Source organism: Rhinopithecus roxellana, chromosome 7, assembly GCF_007565055.1.
Source record: "Rhinopithecus roxellana isolate Shanxi Qingling chromosome 7, ASM756505v1, whole genome shotgun sequence".
Classification (NCBI taxonomy): Eukaryota; Metazoa; Chordata; class Mammalia; order Primates; family Cercopithecidae; genus Rhinopithecus; species Rhinopithecus roxellana.
This window is the reverse complement of record NC_044555.1, coordinates 124,281,650-124,301,881: the sequence shown is the minus strand read 5'-3', so window position 1 is coordinate 124,301,881 and position 20,232 is coordinate 124,281,650. Positions and strand designations below refer to the sequence as shown.

The window sequence follows — 20,232 nt, the reverse complement described above, 5'->3', positions numbered from 1 at the left end:
AAGGGATATATGCTTGTCATGTTGATATTTATTGTTTACCCCTTTCATCTGTTTCTAATTCATACACTTAACTACAGTTACCATAGTCAATGTTACTCTTCCTTCTATATTAGCTACCTTTATTTCATTTGACAAAACAAAACAAAACAAAACAAAACAAAAAGCAGATTGTACAGATTCTTCTCAATCACCAAGGAAGAACTAATTTTTAAACCTACTTTCAAATAAAAATAAACTGTCTTTGTGTCTAAACTTGGTGTACTACTATGTTTTGGAACTTTGGAGGTAAATTGTGATTTATAAGGCAAGTTTTGATTCTTCCTGGTGGCTTTTGCTTTCTTATGTTTCTGCAGCCTTGATGTACTTGATTTTGATAAAACTGTTTGGAGTCATTAAACCCCTTGTTGTTGTTTGTTGTGTATAGCTTGGCATGGTGGAATGGATTGAACCTCCTAAACGAGAACGCAAAGCAAACTACGCAGTGGATGCCTACTTTAGAGAGGCTTTGCGTGTCAGCGAGCCAAAGATTCCAAAGGTAAAACTGTACAAGGCCAGTTTTTATGTCCTAAAGTAGATTTCTCTTGCAACATGATCTATGGGTCAGGTTTACTTATATCATTGCCAAATCATAGTCTCTAAAATAGAACAGTGCAAAAAAGTATTTGATTTGGTCCAGCCATATAAATGGATTTTATTGTATTTATTGTTACATGTATAACAGAAATAGCAAAAGACAAGTAAGTTTACTTCCTGTACTGAAAAGAACTATATATAATATATTTTCCTCTCATAGGCTCCACGGCCTCCAAAACAGCCAAATGTTCAGGATTTTCAATTTTTCCCACCACGCTTATTTGAGCTCCTGGAAAAGGAAATTCTTTATTATCGGAAGACAATAGGCTATAAGGTATTTTTTCCATTTTTTAGATTAATATAATATTTAAAAATAATTTAATCTGTTAATCTAGACTAGAAGGTGTTGCATTTTAATTTGAGAGACTGTAACAGTAAATCACAACAGTGATGTTTTTAAAACCAAAGAGGAAGTTTAACTAGATGTAAAACATCTAACTACTCAATCACCAGTACAGTTATCACTAAATGAGATTAATGAAGAATTATGCAATATTTCAAAATAGTAATAACAACATATTATTTTTATAATGCCAGTCTTTGAATAAAGAATATGTAGAGAGAACAGTAGGTATGCAGTTAAAAGCAAATATTAATATATGATAGGAAATTTTTGATCATTTCCTTAATAGGTCCAAGAAATAGTATTTCTGTCTTTATTGCTTATAGGTTGCTGAAAGCCTTGCTGGTGGGTAGTAGATTGTAGTCACTTAGGTGTTAAAGATAATGATAAACATGATAGTGAATTATACAATTTTAAAATGATCGTTTGGTATTTGGAATTCTTATTTATATAGGTAGATAGAATCCTAGTTTTCATGAGTGAAATTTAATATGTCACACTAAATCTGTCGTATTGAGAGAGTAAGCATACCACGTAATTTCTGTATGTTGAAATTGACTTCCTAGTGAATGGAGAGAGATGACCAAAGGTATAATAATCACTAATATTAAAAAATTATAAAATACTGGCCGGGCGCAGTGGCTCATGCCTGTAATCCCAGCACTTTGGGAGGCTGGCAGGAGGATCACTTGAGGTCAGGAGCATGAGACCAGCCTTGCCAACATGACAAAACCCTGTATCTACTAAAAATACAAAAATTAGCTGGGTGTGGTGGCAGGCGCCTGTAATCCCAGCTACTCGGGAGGCTGAGGCAGGAGAATCGCTTGAACCTGGGAGGTGAAGGTTGCAATGAGCTGAAATCGCGCCACTACACTCCAGCCTGGGTGACAGAGGGAGACTCCGTCTCAAAAATAAAATAAAATAAAATAAATAAAATATTAACACTATTTTAATTTTATGAAGTGTTCTGTTTTATGAATTAACAGCTGTGTTTTAAATTTTATTTTGTAAACCTTTATCACAACTGGAACTGTGACCCATTATTTTAATTAGTAGCTGGAGTGTGCCTAGAAAAGCTCCACGTATATAAGATACTTATATCTTAACTCATTTATATTTTGGAACTAGAGTAGATCTTTAGGGTGAGCATTCACATAAGACATAAAACTAGTTTCAAAGAAAGTGAAAACAGTGATACACCAGAAGAAACAGGTAAGTTATAGGTTCAAATGCAAAATAAAAATAGGAAAATTAATAATTATTAACAATAATTATTATTTAATAATGAAGTAGTTACCTTATGAGGTAAACAAATACATATCTCATTAAGGTTTATAATAATTATAGGTTTAGAATATTATTTTCTGTTACTTTCATTAACTGTTACTAGTGAGACTTGAAAGGAGAATTAATTGAAATGTTAGACCTCAGTAATAAATCAAATATTTGCATAGAATATTTTATGTTACAAAGTGCTTTAACACATACTGAGGTCTAACAACCTCATGAAGTAGGTGTTCCTAACAACCTCATGAAGTAGGTGTTATTATCATCGCCATTTAATAGGTGAGGAAACTGAAGTTCAGAGAGGTTAAAGGACCTTGTTCAAGGTCATGGAGCTAACAGGGTTGCCATGGGTCCTGGTCTCACAACCAGTTTCTCAGTATTCAGATGTTCTGTTTATTTCACTCAGACATTCTGGGCTCTTTCTGCATGTGATGAAACCCTGCTTCTTTCTGCAGTCCTAAATAAGGACTGTGTTTACATTGGTGTGGCATGACATTTGGGAGTTGGGCCAAGTGGTAGTCGAGTAGCAACAATTAAAAAAATCATCTCTGATATAACTTTAATGCTCCTTCTTCGGAGATACTGAAATTTTGTTCCCCATGATAATTTAGTGCCCACCACATTCTGGCCACGGGTCTGGTTTGAATATGAACAGTGCCTTTCTTTACAGGCAGTTTGTGGTTAGGGGTGAAGTCTTACAGTGACTCTTTGGGTGGTGGCCAGCTGTAAGGAGATGGAGAAGAGAGGAAATCTCAGAAGATAGAGGAATGAAGGGACAGCTATTAAGGGTGGTAGAAAGGAAGGGGAAGAGGAGGGGGAGGTGTAAGTATTATAGAGGAAAGGGATGAATAGGGAGGGGGAGATGAATGGCATGGAATTTGTGCTATTGCACCTTACTGTTTGCTCTTCCTCACTTCCCTGAAAGAAGCAAGAGGAGAGGGAAAAAGAGTAAAAGGAGGACCTTTTTACAGAGTTTAATACCTATTTATTGAGCACTCCTCTGTGCCAGGTACTGGGCCAAGCACTTGGGATAAAGCAGTGAATAAGACAGTCTTTCACCTCGTGGAGCTCACATTCTAATAGAGGAGATAAGCATTAGATACTACAGTATAATGGTGGTGGCATTTGTGTGGTTCTGTGCTTACAAGGGGTGCTAATGAAGGGAATATAACATGGGTATCTTATGTGGACTGGGAGATCAGGGAAGCGTTCCCTAAGGAAGTGTCATTTAAGCTGAGTTTCCAGAGATGTGAATGAGCTAAGTGAAGTGTGGGATAGAAAAGCTGAGGCAGGTGGCACCTCATATGTCAAGGTCTTGAGGTGGGAAGGAGGATGGCTCCTTCTGGGAGCTCTAAGAAAGCCAGTGTTGTTAGGGACTGTTAAGAAAGAAGGTGACTTGAGATGAGGCTGCTAAGTGGGTAGAGTCAAATCATATGGAGGGCTTTGTAGGTCATATTAATGTAGTTGAACTTTAGCTTTAGAGTAAAGAAAACCCACTGAGATGTTTTTAAGGCAGGGAAGTGGGTGGGCGGGTGGTAAAGTAATACTAATAGCAGATACTTAGTCCTTACATGTGTTATTTATTGTTCCAAGTTATTTATAAATGTTAGCTCATTATCCTTCTAACAGCCCTTGAACTACATCCTTATTTTACAGATGAGGAAACGGAAGCATAGAAAAGTTGAGTCATTTGCCCTGAATAATTTGCTTAAGGTCATACAACTTATAAATGGTCAATTATGATCAGATTTACATTTTTTTTTTTTTTTTTGAGACAGAGTCTGGCTTTGTCACCAGGCTGGAATGCAGTGGCGCGATCTTGGCTCATTGCAACCTCTGCCTCCCGGGTTCAAGGGATTCTCCTGCCTCAGCCTCCCAAGTAGCTGGGACTACAGGCGCATGCCACCATGCCCAGCTAATTTTTGTATTTTTAGTAGAAATGGGGTTTCACTGTGTTGGCCAGGATGGTTTCGATTTCTTGATGTCTTGATCTGCCCACCTCGGCCTCCCAAAGTGCTGGGATTACAGGTGTGAGCCTCCGCACCTGGTCCAGATTTACATTTTTAAAAGATCACTTTGACCGCGATGCAGAGAATGGCAGGTTTATCCAAGGAAACCAGCCAGGAGGCTGTTGAAGTATCAGAATGAGAGAAGATGGTGGTGACTTGGACTGCGGTGGTAGTGGTGGAAGGAGAACCAGTCCCCTACTCCTCTACTCCTGGCCTTGTGCTCTCTTCAGCCGCATCCTAGATTGCTTCCGTATTGTCTTAAGACTTGCCTTGATCCTCCCTATGCATGCTTAGCTGAGGATTTACGAGACAAATAAGAATACCGTCTGGATATTGGTTCTTTCTGGACCTTGTCTCTTCCATTCTTTTTTTTTTGAGACGGAGTCTTGCTCTGTCGCCCAGGCTGGAGTGCAGTGGCCGGATCTCAGCTCACTGCAAGCTCCGCCTCCCGGGTTTACGCCATTCTCCTGCCTCAGCCTCCCGAGTAGCTGGGACTACAGGCGCCCGCCACCTCGCCCGGCTAGTTTTTTTGTATTTTTTAGTAGAGACGGGGTTTCACCATGTTAGCCAGGATGGTCTCGATCTCCTGACCTCGTGATCCGCCCGTCTCGGCCTCCCAAAGTGCTGGGATTACAGGCTTGAGCCACCGCGCCCAGCGAGGTGGTTTTTTGTTTGAGTTCAGAGAATAGACAGATTAGCAGGCCTGTTAATCATCTTAAAAAGCTCCCTTTTAAGGATGATGTGATATGTAACCATTAGACATATCTTCTCAAGGCATAGCTAACATTGCTTTATTTCCTGTCACACCTTCAGAAAACTCATCAGGGCCACAAAGTGAATGGAACACTAGTTTATCCTCAAATGAACAAAACAAAAGTGCTTTAGTGAAGTTACCTGGTATTCTGTATACACAGATTCTGAAAAGGGACTCTTTCCCCGTTTTCTGCCTGAAGGATTGTTAGCCAAGGGGAGATAGGTGATGCCCACAGCTATGGGCACTGTGGTTCATGGTTACGTTTTATCTGTGTTGAGTCCCCAAAGGCTTATTCTGTTGTGATTTGGAGTGGGGCTAGTGAAGGGCTCACAAGTTTTGAAGCAGTTGGTAGAGAGTGGTTTCCTTGTACTTCCTGGTTATTTGCATTTTTATTTTCTATTTTGCTCCCCCTTTCCCACCCTCATATTCAGCACAAGGTCACAGCAATATTGCTGATAATAAGATCTGGAGTTAAAGAGTTTTGTTTTATTTGAAGGTGAGAGAAGTATTTGTTTTGCCCTAACCACTTGGTGGACAGCAGTACATGATGTGCCCATTCTTGCTGTTATCTAGGCTTTGACCTTAGGCATATTCAAAAGCTTCATTGGTCTTTCGACTTAAAGGAGTTGTTATTTAATGCATACAATCACTTGGTCGCTAAAACCTTTATATTGCAAGAGGATGACTTAATTGAACTTTCAATTGCAGCATAAAAAATGCAGAATATCTGGACGTTCCATTGAGTCTAACACCTGGAATGCAAGAGTTTTGCCACATTTGAAGCTTAAGAAAGCTGTAGAACATTCTAACATTTATCCCCAATAAAAAATTCTTTAGGGACAAATATAAACATTTGATAAATGGAGAAAGTTCCATAATCTTTGTGAGTTTTGGTAATGTGTCATTGTGGGCCACCTATTTTTTCAGTGGTAGAACTAAAATGTGAGCTGATTTCAGGTTACTGCTTTTATTTTGTGTGGTGTCACATTTAATTCAGTATTCCATATTTTCTATGCAATGCTTGCTAAACTCCTCCTAGAAACAAGGCCAAAAAAATTTTTCACTACTTCATGGAATACAGTTCTTAATCACAAATTCCTTAGCATCTGACTAGAAATCCAAATAATAATTGAGATTTTTCCTTTAGAAAGAAAACTTTTTATATATTGTGTTGCTGGAGATCATAATGAGACATAGAGTATGAAGACTTTAAATACCTCCTAGTTACCTATTCAGTACTATTGGTCTGTAATTTGTCTGCTTAATTTTTTTTTTTTTTGAGACAGAGTCTCATTGTCTCGCTGAGGCTGGAGTGCAGCGGCACTGTCAGCTCACTGCAACTTCCATCTCCTGGGTTCAAGCAATTCTGCTGCCTCAGCCTCCCGAGTAGCTGGGATTACAGGCACCCATCACCACGCCCGGCTAGTTTTTATAATTTTAGTAGAGACGGGGTTTCACCATGTTGGCCAGACTGGTCTCAAACTCCTAACCTCAAGTGATCCACCCACCTTGACCTCCCAAAGTGCTGGGATTACAGGTGTGAGCCACCACACCTGGCCTATCTGCTTAATTTATAATGTAGCACTTTGAAATCATTCCAGGAAGCTTAATGCTGATATGAACCTCATGAGGCAAAAAAATGTATGTCTTATTAAAATGATGACTATTAAGATTTTTTTATAGGAGGTGTGTTAGTCTGTTTTCACATTGCTGATAAGGACATACCCGGGACTGGGTAGTTTATAAAGAAAAGAGGTTTAATTGACTCACAGTTCCACATGACTCGGGGGGGCATCGCAATCATGGCAGAAGACAAGGAGGAGTAAGTCACATTCTCCATGTTAGAAGGGAAGAGAGAACTTGTGCAGGGGAATTCCTCTTTATAATACCATCAGATCTCATGAGAATTATTCACTATCACGAGAACAGCATGGGAAAGACCTGCCCCCATGATTCAATTACCTCCAGTTGGGTCCTTCCCCTGACACGTGGGAATTGTGGGAGCTACAATTCAAGATGAAATTTGGGTGGGGACACAGCCAAACCATATCAGCGGGAGATACAGGAATTTAGAAAATTTGAGCCTTTTCTAATTCTAAACATTTTAGCAGCTATTTGAGTATTTCCTAGAATTAAAATAGCAAACAAAGCTTTCATGAAGTCATTCTTGTTTTGCTATGTTAATTAATATGACCACTGGATATAGCATAAATTGCAGTGGATCCTAAAATCCAATGGTTTTATAAAATATTCTGATTTTGCTTGTATTAGAAGTTGAAAGGGGAAGTTTTTAGTGTGGGGATGTCTGCATGGGAATAAACATTTTTATTTTATTTTATGTGAGTATATTATCTATTTTCTGTCATAAATTAGATGTTTATAAAATATTTTCATTTTGTTAGAAATATAGTTTGTTGGACATGGAAATTTTGAAAATATTTAAGAGAAGAATATCTTAAGATCAAAGAGGTTTCTTTCAATTAAAATTAAAATTTGAAATCAAAGTAATTTCAAATACCAGGAATTTAAGGGGTCTATTAACTTTTAAAGCTGTATCTCTACTTTTTTAAAAAAAATTATGAAGGATTTTTAAAAATAGAAAAATGTTGAAATAATTGTATAGTGAACACCCATATATACACCACATACATTTGACAGTTTACATCTTATCGTATTTGCTTTTTCACCTATTTTTCCATTTATCTGGCCCTCTATCATATGGGTGTTTATCTTATCATTATGCATCTCAAAGTTGCAGACATAAGTATATTTTACCCAGAAACACTTCAGCATGCATGTCATTAGCCAGTCATATTTTGTTTATGATTTTTTAAAGTAACATTTACATGAGTGAAATATATAAACCTTAAGTGTACCATTCATTGTTTTTTCACAAATGCATACTCTTACGTAACTTGAACTCCTCCTACAAAGATATAGACCATTACTGTCACCCCAGAAAGTGCCTCTTCCCAGTGACCATATGCACACCTCAGATGCAACCACTGTTCTGATCTTTCCCTCCATAGATTAGATTTTTAAATTTTGTTCTAGAATTTCACATAAATAGAATCATACCGTATGTATAAGGCTTGTTTCACTTAGCATAATGTTTTAGAGATTCAGCCATGTTGTCCCATGTATCTGTGTGGCTCTTTCCTTTTGATTGTAGAACACCTATTCCATTGTATGGATAGGCCACAGTTTGCTTATCCATTCTCTTGATGGTCATCTGGGCTGTTTTCTGGCTTTTGGCTATGATGAGTAAAGCTGCTGTGAAGAATCTTGTCAAAGTCTTTGCATAGATAACATTTTCCTTTCTTTGCGTAAATACTTAGGAATGGAATTGCTGGTATGCCTGTAATTTTAACATTGGGTTTAGCTACTGAAGAGAAGTTGTTTTTAATCATGCTATGACTAAACTACATTTTATTTTAAATGTACACCTTCTTTTCCATTTCCGTATGCCACCATCGTAGTCCAGATGATCATGCCTCATTTCTAGATTATGATAGTTCAGCAGGTTCTCTTACCTGTCAGTCGCTTCCCCACTTCAGTCCATTCAGCAGAAGGCTTACAGGTAAAAACACTACATTTTGATACTTCACTTGCTTGTTCAAAAGTCTGCAGAACCTTCTGTGTAGTTTCAAGACCCTGTAAATCTGCCTCTACCTGGCCTTGTTTCTTATCTCTTTTCGACATAAACCCCATGTGTGCCTTCCACACATTTCTGCCTTCATGTTTTTGCTCATACTGCCCTAGCCTAGAATATTCTTTCTTCCTTCTCCATCTCCACAAATCCTTAGAGTCCTTAAGGTACAGCTCAAAATTCCACAACTAGTTTGTGAGCTCCTTGTGGGCAAGGACCATATCTAATGTAGGTAGAGTTTCCCTAATTCAAAAATCTGAAATCTGACATGCTCCAAAATCCAAAACCTTTTGAGCTCTGACATTGCACCCAAAGGAAATGCTCATTGGAGCATTTTTTGGATTTCAGATTCTCAAATTAGAAATGCTCAACAGATAAGTGTAATGCAAATATTCCAAACCCCCCAAAAATCTGAAATCTGAAATCTGAAACACTTCTGGTCTGAAACATTTGGGATAAGGGATAAAACCTATAGTTATATTCCAATCAATACTTATCATAGTTCTATAAACATAATAGACATTTAGTCAATACCTGCTAATTTGATTGCCTGATACTGATGATTACAAGTGAGTCTACTTTCTCAGTATTTCTTTTTAATGCTCAGTTAGGTTTTATACTTGAAGAACTATTGTACTTAATAGTTATTTTTTAAAGGTTATTTTCAAGTTGCAATGATATAGTTCCAAACTCTATGAAATACATACAATGAGAAAAATGCGCTCTAATATGTATTATAATTACAGGGTAGTAAAACCATGACTACCGGATGCCCCTAGGGAATGAGTCATTTATGATATGTGTGCATTTCAAGCAGTGGAAGGCTTACTGCCAGCCCTTTTATTTTCATGTTTAATGGAATGCTATAAAGTGTAGTACACATGTTATGTACTAGCCCTCTTAAATCAGTGTACTTCCTTGTAGCTGTAGATGCCCATAGCGATGATATGGGCTTTAGGCTGAGAGACTTCATTTGTTCCTCCATACACACAGTATGGTTCAGCCCCATACTGCTGAACCACACTGGTTGTATATGCTCACTGTGATACACTGAGGCTCTGCAGGCTACAGTTTTGAGATACAGGTGGCAGCTTGCTTTCTTGGAGAGCTGAGCTTCTTTCCTCATCTTTTGAACTCGAGTTCTGTTCTCACTTGTCACTGTATTTGCAGTTCTGTGCCCAAAACACCATATATGATTTCTGTTGGTCACTGCTGTTGTTAGTCTTTTCCCCCCTTGACCACTGGTCCTATTATAGCTATTTGTGTGCTCTACTATACCCTTCCCTCTTATATTCTCTGTTTCTTCTTTTTTCTTCATTATCCTGTTATGTTTTCCAAACTTTCGATTTTATGTAAAATTCCTCTCTCCCCTTACATACCTTGGCAGGCAATAAAAGCACTCCTTTCTTTTTGCACGTTGAACTGATCAGACTGTTGGATGTAATGTTTAGGTGCGTTGCCACTTCTCCATCCTGCTCTGTGTTACCAGGGGAATATGAGTTCTTTTTTCTTTTTACTGCCAAACTTTTTGTTTGTTCTGTATATTACAATAGTACAAGGATAGACTTTGTTCCAGAGTATAATCATATCTGAAATCTAATGTGGCATTTACTAATGAGTTTTAACTATGGAATATCATGTGGCATAATAATGGTTTTTACTTCAATAGTATCATGGTAGCAGAAATGTGGAGAGGTCCATGTGTCATTCTGACTATGATTTTATATTGTTTACTCTTGAAATAACTCTAAAGATTGATAAGACTGTGTATATACAGCCTTAGTAATTAATTTTTCTCATCAGTTTACTCTTAGTTTGTCTCTTGATTTATAGGTCCCAAGGAATCCTGATATCCCAAATCCAGCTCTGGCTCAAAGAGAAGAGCAAAAAAAGATTGATGGAGCTGAACCTCTTACACCAGAAGAGACTGAAGAAAAGGAAAAACTTCTCACCCAAGTAAAATATTTTCAATGGCTGAAATACTTAGTCAATCGATAGAAAAAAAGAAAATACAGATCACACTTACTTTTTTTGTATGTGCCTAGTATCCTAGTTTGACACACCAACAAAACTCAGGGCTATTTTGTAAACATGTTTAGACCAAAATCCCTATTTTTTAAAATTGATCTTATAGAATATGCCCTTTTGGAAATACTGGGTAGTATGTATATGTAAAATATAAGTGTAAAGTATTAGCAATATGACACACATTTTGCCAATTATAATAAGGTCAGTGAATCCACATTTGAATTCTGATAGACAGTAGTTATTAACATATTCTTTTTTGTTTTTTGAGACAGTCTTGCTCTGTCACCCAGGCCAGAGTGCAGTGGTGCAATCTCAGCTCACTGCATCCTTCACCTCCCGGGTTCAAGCGATTCTCCTGCCCCAGCCTCCCGAGTAACTGGGATTACAGGCACCCGCCACCATGCCTGGCTAATTTTTGTGTTTTTAGTAGAGATGGGGTTTTGCCATGTTGGCCAGGCTAGCCTCAAACTCCTGACCTCAAGTTATCCGCCCACCTCGGCCTTCCAAAGTGCGGCTGATATTACAGGTGTGAGCCACCGCCCCAAGCCTGTTATTAGCATATTCTTGAAAATTTAAATTTCTTTTGTTTATAGATGTGAATTGTCTCCTGAAGTTATATTCTACTAATTTTTTATTAATGGAATAGTTTTGTAATTTTCAAAATTAATTTTATTTCTTTTTAGAATTTTCATGCAATGATGAGATATTTCTGAAGCTGTTTAAGGTGATCATTGTATAACAATTATTAAATTAGAAAGGTTTCCATTTGAACAAAATATTAATGCTTTCAAGTTATTATTGCTATAATGAGTTTTACAAGTGTTCTACTTCTAAAATAAACTATAGAAGGTAAAAAGAGTTTCAGCACAGAAGGCTTGCAATGTAAGCAAAATGTGTACTGTAAGACATTACTTTAGTATAGAGGGTTGCCAGCAAGATTTATTTATTCAACAAATTTTGAACAATGTGCAATGCATAATAGCAGGTAATTCTCCACATTAATTATTGAAAGATAGTTTTTATATTTATATGTTATTTATTATATACGTCTTTGCTGTAACATGTAATTTTATTGTATGTGTATTGGATTTTCACAAATTACATTCATAAGTTTTTGAACCAAATGCCTGGAAGTAATAAAGTTTAGTTTGAAAATATAATTGCAGATGGCTGAATATTAGAACTTACCGCAGGATAAAATAAAACATTTAAATATTCATCTTCTATTTTCAAAATGTATTTCCTGAATGCAAAAGTGAAGTTACGGCTTTAGAATGCTACATGGCTTGGAGTATATTGTGAATGTACGATATAACATGAATATACAGTCTCAACTGAGATAATATTTTAGTTTATGATTAGAAATATAATCAGTTTTCTGCCCCTCCTAGTAGATGAATTCATTTTTGTCCTTCTCTGCTACCTTAAATAATTAATCTTTTTCAAAAACCATGGCAGTACATAGGAACAAAATGTGGGGTCATCTGAAATCTTTATCGACTAAAAGCCAGGGATAGAGTTTTGCAATGTCTAGAGTATCACATTTATGTGAGTTGGGGCTCGAGGAGTGGAAGACAAATTCTTGGTCTTGTGACTTCACAGACATGCTAATAATGCCAAGGGAATTTAAAACACTGGCTAAAGTGTTTTATGTTTTAGTAAAGAAATTGAGTGGCTCCAATAACATTCTGCTTGTAGAAGTTCTATTTAGGAACATAATTTAGAACAGAAATTATTTATTCCCACTATTTCAGAATGATGTAAAGAGTTAGAATTTTTTTTTTTTTTTTGCATTCTCTTTTGGTTATTCTTAGTGTTCTTTTGATTTAGTGTATCCACATTTCTCTCTCTTAATTTACATGGGAACAGATCTGTGAAAAAAATCATTGAAGTACTAGAATATCACGACTTCAGCATTTATATTAGCATTTTTATTTTCATGCATTTGTATTTTAATGTAGTAGGCATCTATAAAATATGAAATTAAAAACTACAGAAGATCTTAGAACTATATATCAACTTTAAGTACTTGGAGAGGATTACATTCTCTTTGTAATAGAAAAGCAGTTATTTCTGTAACAACTCTCACTCAACTTTTGATTCCAACAAAAAATATGTGCAATTTTATGAGGAGAAACATTTTAAGTCTTTTAAAGTGTTTTTAAATGTATCATTGTAGAAGTAAATAGGACAATAAATGGATTTATTAATTTAACCTCTATTGATAATGCTTAACTTTTTGTTCACAGGGTTTCACAAACTGGACTAAACGAGATTTTAACCAGTTTATTAAAGCTAATGAGAAATATGGAAGAGATGACATTGATAACATAGCTCGAGAGGTAGAGGGCAAATCCCCTGAGGAGGTCATGGAGTATTCAGGTTTGTATATAATTTGAAACATGGTGTTATATTTTAACGTTATTCATTTATTTAGCACCAATTTAATTGTACCTTTGTTCAGAGATGTTTTAAACTTTTATGAATAAGACATAGATGAGAGTATAAACTGTACTTGTATTTCTATGAAAAGATTATAAGATTTATCCTAACAAACTGACTGCTATTGTTTCTATCACCTAGCTAAAAGAGCCAAATAAAGCTCGATAAAACAAAGGTGGCTATTGGATAAGCATTGACAAAATTAGTTTCCCACCTTCCCACCTCTGGAATTTGGTCCTCTTCTGGTTCAGTTCTGAGATTCGTATTCAGTGGACTGAATTCGTGCCTTTCTTTCTAGGTTGTCCTTAAAGTAGAGAGTTCCCGTCAGGCCCATTTAGATGCTCAAACACCCTCAGAGTTCCAACCTTTTCCAGAGAGTTCCTGTGGGTCCCATTAACTTGAGGCTAGCGGGCATAGAGCTGAAAAGGTTGCTTTAATCAATCTGTTAACTGGTCCTCGAATCCTCTCCTTCTCTTACTCACCTGTGTTGTTGAGCTCGACCAGAATCAGTTTAGCTGCTGAAGCATATGGATTTTTTTTACACTTACTGGTTTATTATAAAGGATATTGCAAAGGACACAGATGAAGCGTGTAGAGCAAGGTATGGGCAAAGGGACGCAGCGCTTCAGTGCCCTCCCTGGGCACGCCACCCTCCAGAAACCTCCTCGTGCTTAGCTATCCAGAAATCTTATTAAAAATAGGTAAATATGTCTAGCAAGTTTTCTATATGTAGTATATAGGACTTTTCTAACTTCCAAATAGGTTCAGCTCTTAAAATTGTAATTTGAAACAAGATGTTTAGAATCTAGAGCATTTTTTGTCATTGAAACAATGGCAAAGTAGATTTAAGTTTACAAAGTAGGTTTAAGTTTCTATGATAGCCCCTGCCCCAAATCTATTTAACCTAACCACTGAAATTCTGTTTTTGCAATAGTAGGAAAGAAATATTACAGTAACAATAAATATACTAAAGATTAATAATGGCTTGGAACAGCTTTTAATTTATCTAGCATGCTAGTGCTTGAAGAAATCCAGATTTAAGTAGAGAGATTTTTTTCTTCTGGAAATCTAAAAGGGTCTTCTGGGGGGACTTTAGAGGTCAGTTGTATTGAGTTTTTATTACATATAACATTAAGTTTATGAACTTCCTTTTCCTTGATACCAGCATGACATTACTATTACTCTGAACATTTAGCACATAAATTTAGGGCATTTGGAGGCTTAGGGGAAAAAATAGATTGAAGAGAGAAATTTTAGCGTCAAGAGTTGAATGAAAAGAATGTAAAAGAGTATGTGCAGAGAGATTTTTAAGAAGAATTTTCTTCAGAAGATAGGCAGGGAGATAACATCAGTGTGTGTGAAGTTGCAAGAAAAAATGTGATTTAAAAAGATTGTCCTGTCAGACATTCTTTTAAATTTGACACCAGGCCAGGTGGCATGACTAGCTCAGGACTATTTAATTGCTGCCTGCCAGGTTGGGGGCCATGTCACAGGGTGGGGACATTGCAATGAGTTTGTTGTAGTTGGTTACAGTAAGAGAAGAAATGTATACAATTGGCCACCCTTGAATATACAGTATCTTGTACATAGCAGTTGTTTAAATATTTGTTGAATGAATAAGTGAGTGAATGAATAAATGAACACAGGTGCTCACATACCTTTCTTGATAGGCTCTAAAAATGAAAAGCTTGAGGATGTGGAGTATGTCATTAAAAGGCCTTTCATTGAAGTCATAAGATGTGACATATTAATACAGTCAGATTATTTGGCTCATCTATGAAATCTGGTTGAGTGACTTGAAGTATTTTTCAGTGTGTATGCAATTAAAATCCCAATGAGGTTTTTTTTTTTTCTTTTTATATAATGAGAAAAGGGTATTGCAAGTAAGTTTAAAAGCACACTATTGCTCATTGGAAATACCGTAAGATGATTAGTGAGTGATTCCAAAAGCAAATGACAATTTCAGGAGAAATGGCTGCTCCATAGAAAAAATTTGAACAATCTGTTCATAATAGCTTGGTTTTTTTGTTTGTTTGTTTGTTTTTGAGACAGAGTGTCACTCAGTCACCCAGGCTGGAGTGCAATGGCGTAATCTTGGCTTACTGCAGCCTCCACTTTCCGGGTTCAAGCAATTCTCCCGCCTCAGCTTCCTGAGTAGCTGGGATTACAGGCATGCACCACCATGCGCAGCTAATTTTCGTATTTTTAGTAGAGACGTGGTTTCACCATGTTGACCAGGCTGGTCTCAAACTCCCAACCTCAGGCAATCTGCCCACCTTGGCCTCCCAAAGTGCTGGGATTACAGTGTGAGCCACTGCACCCGGCCCATAGTAGTTTGTTTTTGCATGCTAGGAAGCTATATTCACTGTTTATATATTGCTCTCTCCTGTGTCACTTTATGTGTTTGGTCCCTTTTCTATCATGTTTGAGTAAAAAGCCTATCTTACATCAGTATCTGCACCATCTTTTGAAATCCTAGTCATTTGGGATGGATCATAAGATTCCATACAATTTCATGAAGGGAACATTGCTAGCCTAAAACCTTGTTGAGGTCTTATTTTTAAGTGAAAAGTTAGTAGTATTTAATAATTGAACATATTATATGTATAAGATGAATGTGAATCTTAATTTTAAGAAGTACAAACTCACTGCATTCTTTCCCATTAATTCGTTATTCTACAATTCTTTGGATTTATTTGCTTAAATGATAGGATTTTAAAGAAATAACTCTGTTTTTCAGCTGTATTTTGGGAACGTTGCAATGAATTACAGGACATTGAGAAAATTATGGCTCAAATTGAACGTGGAGAAGCAAGAATTCAACGAAGGATCAGTATCAAGAAAGCCCTGGATGCCAAAGTACTATATTTTATGTCAAATTATTATTAGATCGTTTTAATTGATATGGTGGTCAGCTTTGACTTCTTACTGCACGTTCAACTAAAAGCACTATTTTGTTTAAATACACAGATTGCAAGATACAAGGCTCCATTTCATCAGTTGCGCATTCAATATGGAACCAGCAAAGGAAAGAACTATACTGAGGAAGAAGATAGATTCTTGATTTGTATGTTACACAAAATGGGCTTTGATAGAGAAAATGTATATGAAGAATTAAGACAGTGTGTACGAAATGCTCCCCAGTTTAGATTTGACTGGTTTATCAAGTCTAGGACTGCCATGGTATGTATTCCTTTCTTACCGATTTCCTCCAACTTTTTATTTTGAAAAATTTCAGACGCCGTATATCCTTCACCTAGATTCTCCAATTAACATTTTGGCACATTGGTGCTCTCTCTTTCTCTCTCTCTGTATATATATCTATACATATGCAGCAGCTATACATACCTGTAGAATCTATACTTTGTATTAAAAATATGGGGGCATCTATATTCTATATTCTGAAATGCATATCTATATTTTATATTTATAAGTATACTTAACTATATTTCTGAACCATTTGAAAATTACAGACAATGTGAGTGTTCACCTCTAAATACTTAAGCATGTATCTCCTAAGAATAATGACATTTTCTTACATAACCACAGTCCCACCTGAAAACATTGATTCAGTAATGTCATTTAGTATGCAGTCCATGTATAAGCTTTTCCAGTGGCCCCCAAAATGCTCTTTATAGCTGTTTTTTAAAATTGATGATCCTACAAGTTTCACACATTGCATTTCATTGTTGGGTCTCTTTAATCTCTTTTAATCCACAACTTTTTGGTTTTCGTGATCATGACTTTTTAAAGGTGTCCAGGCTAGCTGTCTTGTAGAATGTGCCACATTGTGGATTTGCCTCATTACTCATTGTAAGATTTAGGTTCAACATATTTGGCAAGAGTGCTATGGAAGTGATGTTATGTATTTTTATTGCATCCCATCAGAAGGCACATTATGTCATGTTGTCACACTGTTGGTGATGCTAAGTTTGGTCACTTGTTAATGTGCTCATCTTCAGAGCTCTCCACTTTAGAGGTATATTTTCCCATTTGTAATTAAGCAGATTATACTTGAGACTATGTGAATGACTTAAAGATGGACTTTCAATGAAAAGGAGTTGTTGCCTAAGTTGAGTTTTTTTTTTAGGAAACAGAATATTTAAGTTGAAGAGATATTTTATTTTAGCTTATGTGATTTCCTCCATTACTTTCTAATGTGAATTGTGTTCCTATTCTAGTCCTGCTTCGCAGTGGTGTTCATGATGATTTTGAAATACATGTAACACATTTTTAATGTTGACATTGTTAATCTTTTGTCAGCCAAGGTAATTAAGACAAAAGTAGATTTATGCAGCCTAAAAATTAAAAGCAACCAGAAACTAATAATCCAAACAATATTTTTGTGACTAGTCATAAAATAGGATACATTTTTCTTAGCTGCTACCTATCATAAATATCTTTTTGTCTAAAAGTTGGGACTGAGTGTGAAACAATGCTTAATATTTTGCTTGACTCACTTTGTATTTTCAGTTCAAGTTGAATAAAAAGGAAAAATTTGGGTTACTGTAGTGAAGACATTAATTTTGGCAGATGCTTTAGAAGATCACATATTTGTTAAAACTTTAACAAAAATTTAGAGTGTGTGGAATATGTCCATCAAATTTATGAATGGCGTATGCTTGGAGAGCTAGCAGACATTTTAGACCAAGCCATGATCCAGAAGGAACTAGAGCAGTTGGAATGATGGGTCAGTTGAATCTAGCAGCACAACGTTTATTTATTTAATTTATTTTTATATGTATGTAGGCATTTATTTATTTATTTTGAGACGGAGTTTCACTCTTGTCACCCAGGCTGGAGTGCAGTGGTGCAGTCTTGGCTCACTGCAACCTCCACCTCCCAGGTTCAAGCAGTTCTCCTGTCTCAGCCTCCCGAGTAGCTGGGATTACAGGCGCCTGCCACCACGTCCAGCTAACTTTTGTATTTTTAGTAGAGACAGGATTTCACCATGTTGGCCAGGCTGGTCTCAAACTCCTGATCTCATGTGATCCACCCACCTCGGCCTCCCAAAGTGCTGGGATTATAGGCGTGAGCCATTGTGCCTAGCAAACATGACATTTAATGGGGATAAGTGTAAAGTGCTATACTTGTACAGAAGACTATGAAAAGATATATATGTTAGTAAGATATAGTAGGAAGAATTAAGAAAATTAAGAAAAGAATTAAGAAAAGAATAGGTAATCTGTAGCATGAAGGACTGAGGTTAGATATAGGGGAGAGTTGTTTTATAGGGTTCTTTGTGTCATTGAAATAGATTATTGAAGAACAATGTAGAATAGCTTTTCATCAGCCTTTGAAAGTGGAATTCTATTTTGACTCTCTGAAGACATTGGCGGTGAGTTACTTGGGCTTTTAAGGTCCCCTTTAGCACGGTGAATCTATGACTATGTTTAGCAGAGAACTCCTTTTAAAAGCCATGCGGGATAAATCTTTTAGCCATTTGGGGTTTTATACATGTAATGATTTAATTTAGAGCACCACTAACAGCTTGTAAAAGACAAATGCCTAGTTGCATTTGTCAGTTAATCATGTTTTAGAACAAACATAACCTTTTCTGTGATAGAATAGTTATTGAATTTTGAGTTTTTATTTCAGTGATATTTTGCTATTTTTTAAAAAGGTTGAGAGCTTAATGCTGTTTTCAGTTTCTGGAATCATTAAACCAGTAGGACGAAACGCATTCAAACTGCAAGGAAAATCTTATACTATTTATAATGTGAACACAACTGTGGAACTACATAACCTTATTTTATTTTCTAAGAAAAAAATCCAGTATAATATTACCAACCACTAGATGTCTCTGAACTCCCTTGTAAAAAATCTGTTTTTCCTCCATCTTCTTTTTACAAAACATTTACCTCTGTACTCTTTCTTTACCGAGAAATTTAAATCTCAAGTATATTTTCTAAAAAGCACACATTAACTATTTAAATGATCATAAAATGAAATCTTTTTTGTCTGTTAAAAATGAAGACATTTCTGTCTTCAATTACCTTCTAGAAAGTGGAATTTATTATTTCTGAACAATCTTCAAAAACATGCAGTAGTTTATTTTGTATTTAAATATTTTAATTGAAAAGTTTTATTTATTTTTTTGTATTAAATTTTTATTTCCCTTCTAGTTAATGGATAATTTTTGCTTATAATTCTGGATTTAGAGTATAAATAATATATTTTAAAATACACATACATTTGGAACTTCTTTTTAGAAAATTTCGTGATAATATCAACAATTAGGAAATTATAGAAATGGATTGATGGTCCTTGATGATCTTCTTTTCCCCTTTCATTTTTAACAACTGTTCTGTATAGTGAATCACATTCACAATCTGGGAAGAGAAACTGCCCCCTTTGAAAGAGGCACTTATGATTTCTGAAATACAAAGAAGTTATTTCACTGAAAAATCCCATCTTAGAACTACAGAGAATGTAATTTGATTCATTATGTGAGTGTGTCACTGTGTTCAAATGAAAATCTTACTAATGATTGAACTTAGCTTACTAAAGATACCTTTAAAAATGATCTTGCTTGAAGATGACCCTTTTCTTTCTCAGAGACATGAATAGTCTGAAATGCATCTTATAAAAAGTAGAAACCTTGATAGTTGTATTTTATTCAGAGATCTCAAAGTACTGAATTCATGGCTTCTGACTTAACTAACAGTCATAAAGTGCTTAAAGGCACGAACTTCCGCTTCTAAATATGACTCACTTTGAAAGCCTTCAGCTAAAGGTTGCAGATTTCTTTGAGGCTCTTTTTCATTAAAAAATGCTAGCTATACAAAAGAGAAAATGAGTTTCAGTTCAATTTCTCTGTACTAAAAGGATTGTGATTTCTTTCTCTGAGAATTTGTGTGGTCTTTAAGTAAGTAATCAGTCTCTCTTGAACTACATAAACAAGTAGGAAGGATATGATCAACTTAGCTTTTTAAGCTCAGAGCATATGAATTGCCCTACCATTTTCTTTCTAAGAAAACCATCTTAGAATGAGGTCATAGTCTTAGGATAGTCAAAAACTATCAGAGTTAAAAGGACCTTTACCAAATAACCATAAGAGGAAGTAATACTTTGTATTTATATGGTA

The 20,232-nt window shown here is 35.9% G+C and overlaps 1 protein-coding gene across 7 annotated transcripts in view; it reads left to right on the top strand.

Moving 5' to 3' along the window:
• Positions 1-20,232, top strand: part of SMARCA1 (SWI/SNF related, matrix associated, actin dependent regulator of chromatin, subfamily a, member 1) — a 78,224-nt gene that overhangs the window by 42,236 nt on the left and 15,756 nt on the right. For all 7 annotated transcript variants that reach the window (XM_010354779.2, XM_010354785.2, XM_010354784.2 and 4 more), the window contains 6 exons: positions 425-535; positions 794-907; positions 10,509-10,631; positions 12,953-13,085; positions 15,886-16,004; positions 16,116-16,328. In XM_010354779.2, the coding sequence (XP_010353081.1) occupies positions 425-535; positions 794-907; positions 10,509-10,631; positions 12,953-13,085; positions 15,886-16,004; positions 16,116-16,328 (813 nt within the window). The remainder of the gene's footprint in view (positions 1-424; positions 536-793; positions 908-10,508; positions 10,632-12,952; positions 13,086-15,885; positions 16,005-16,115; positions 16,329-20,232) is intronic.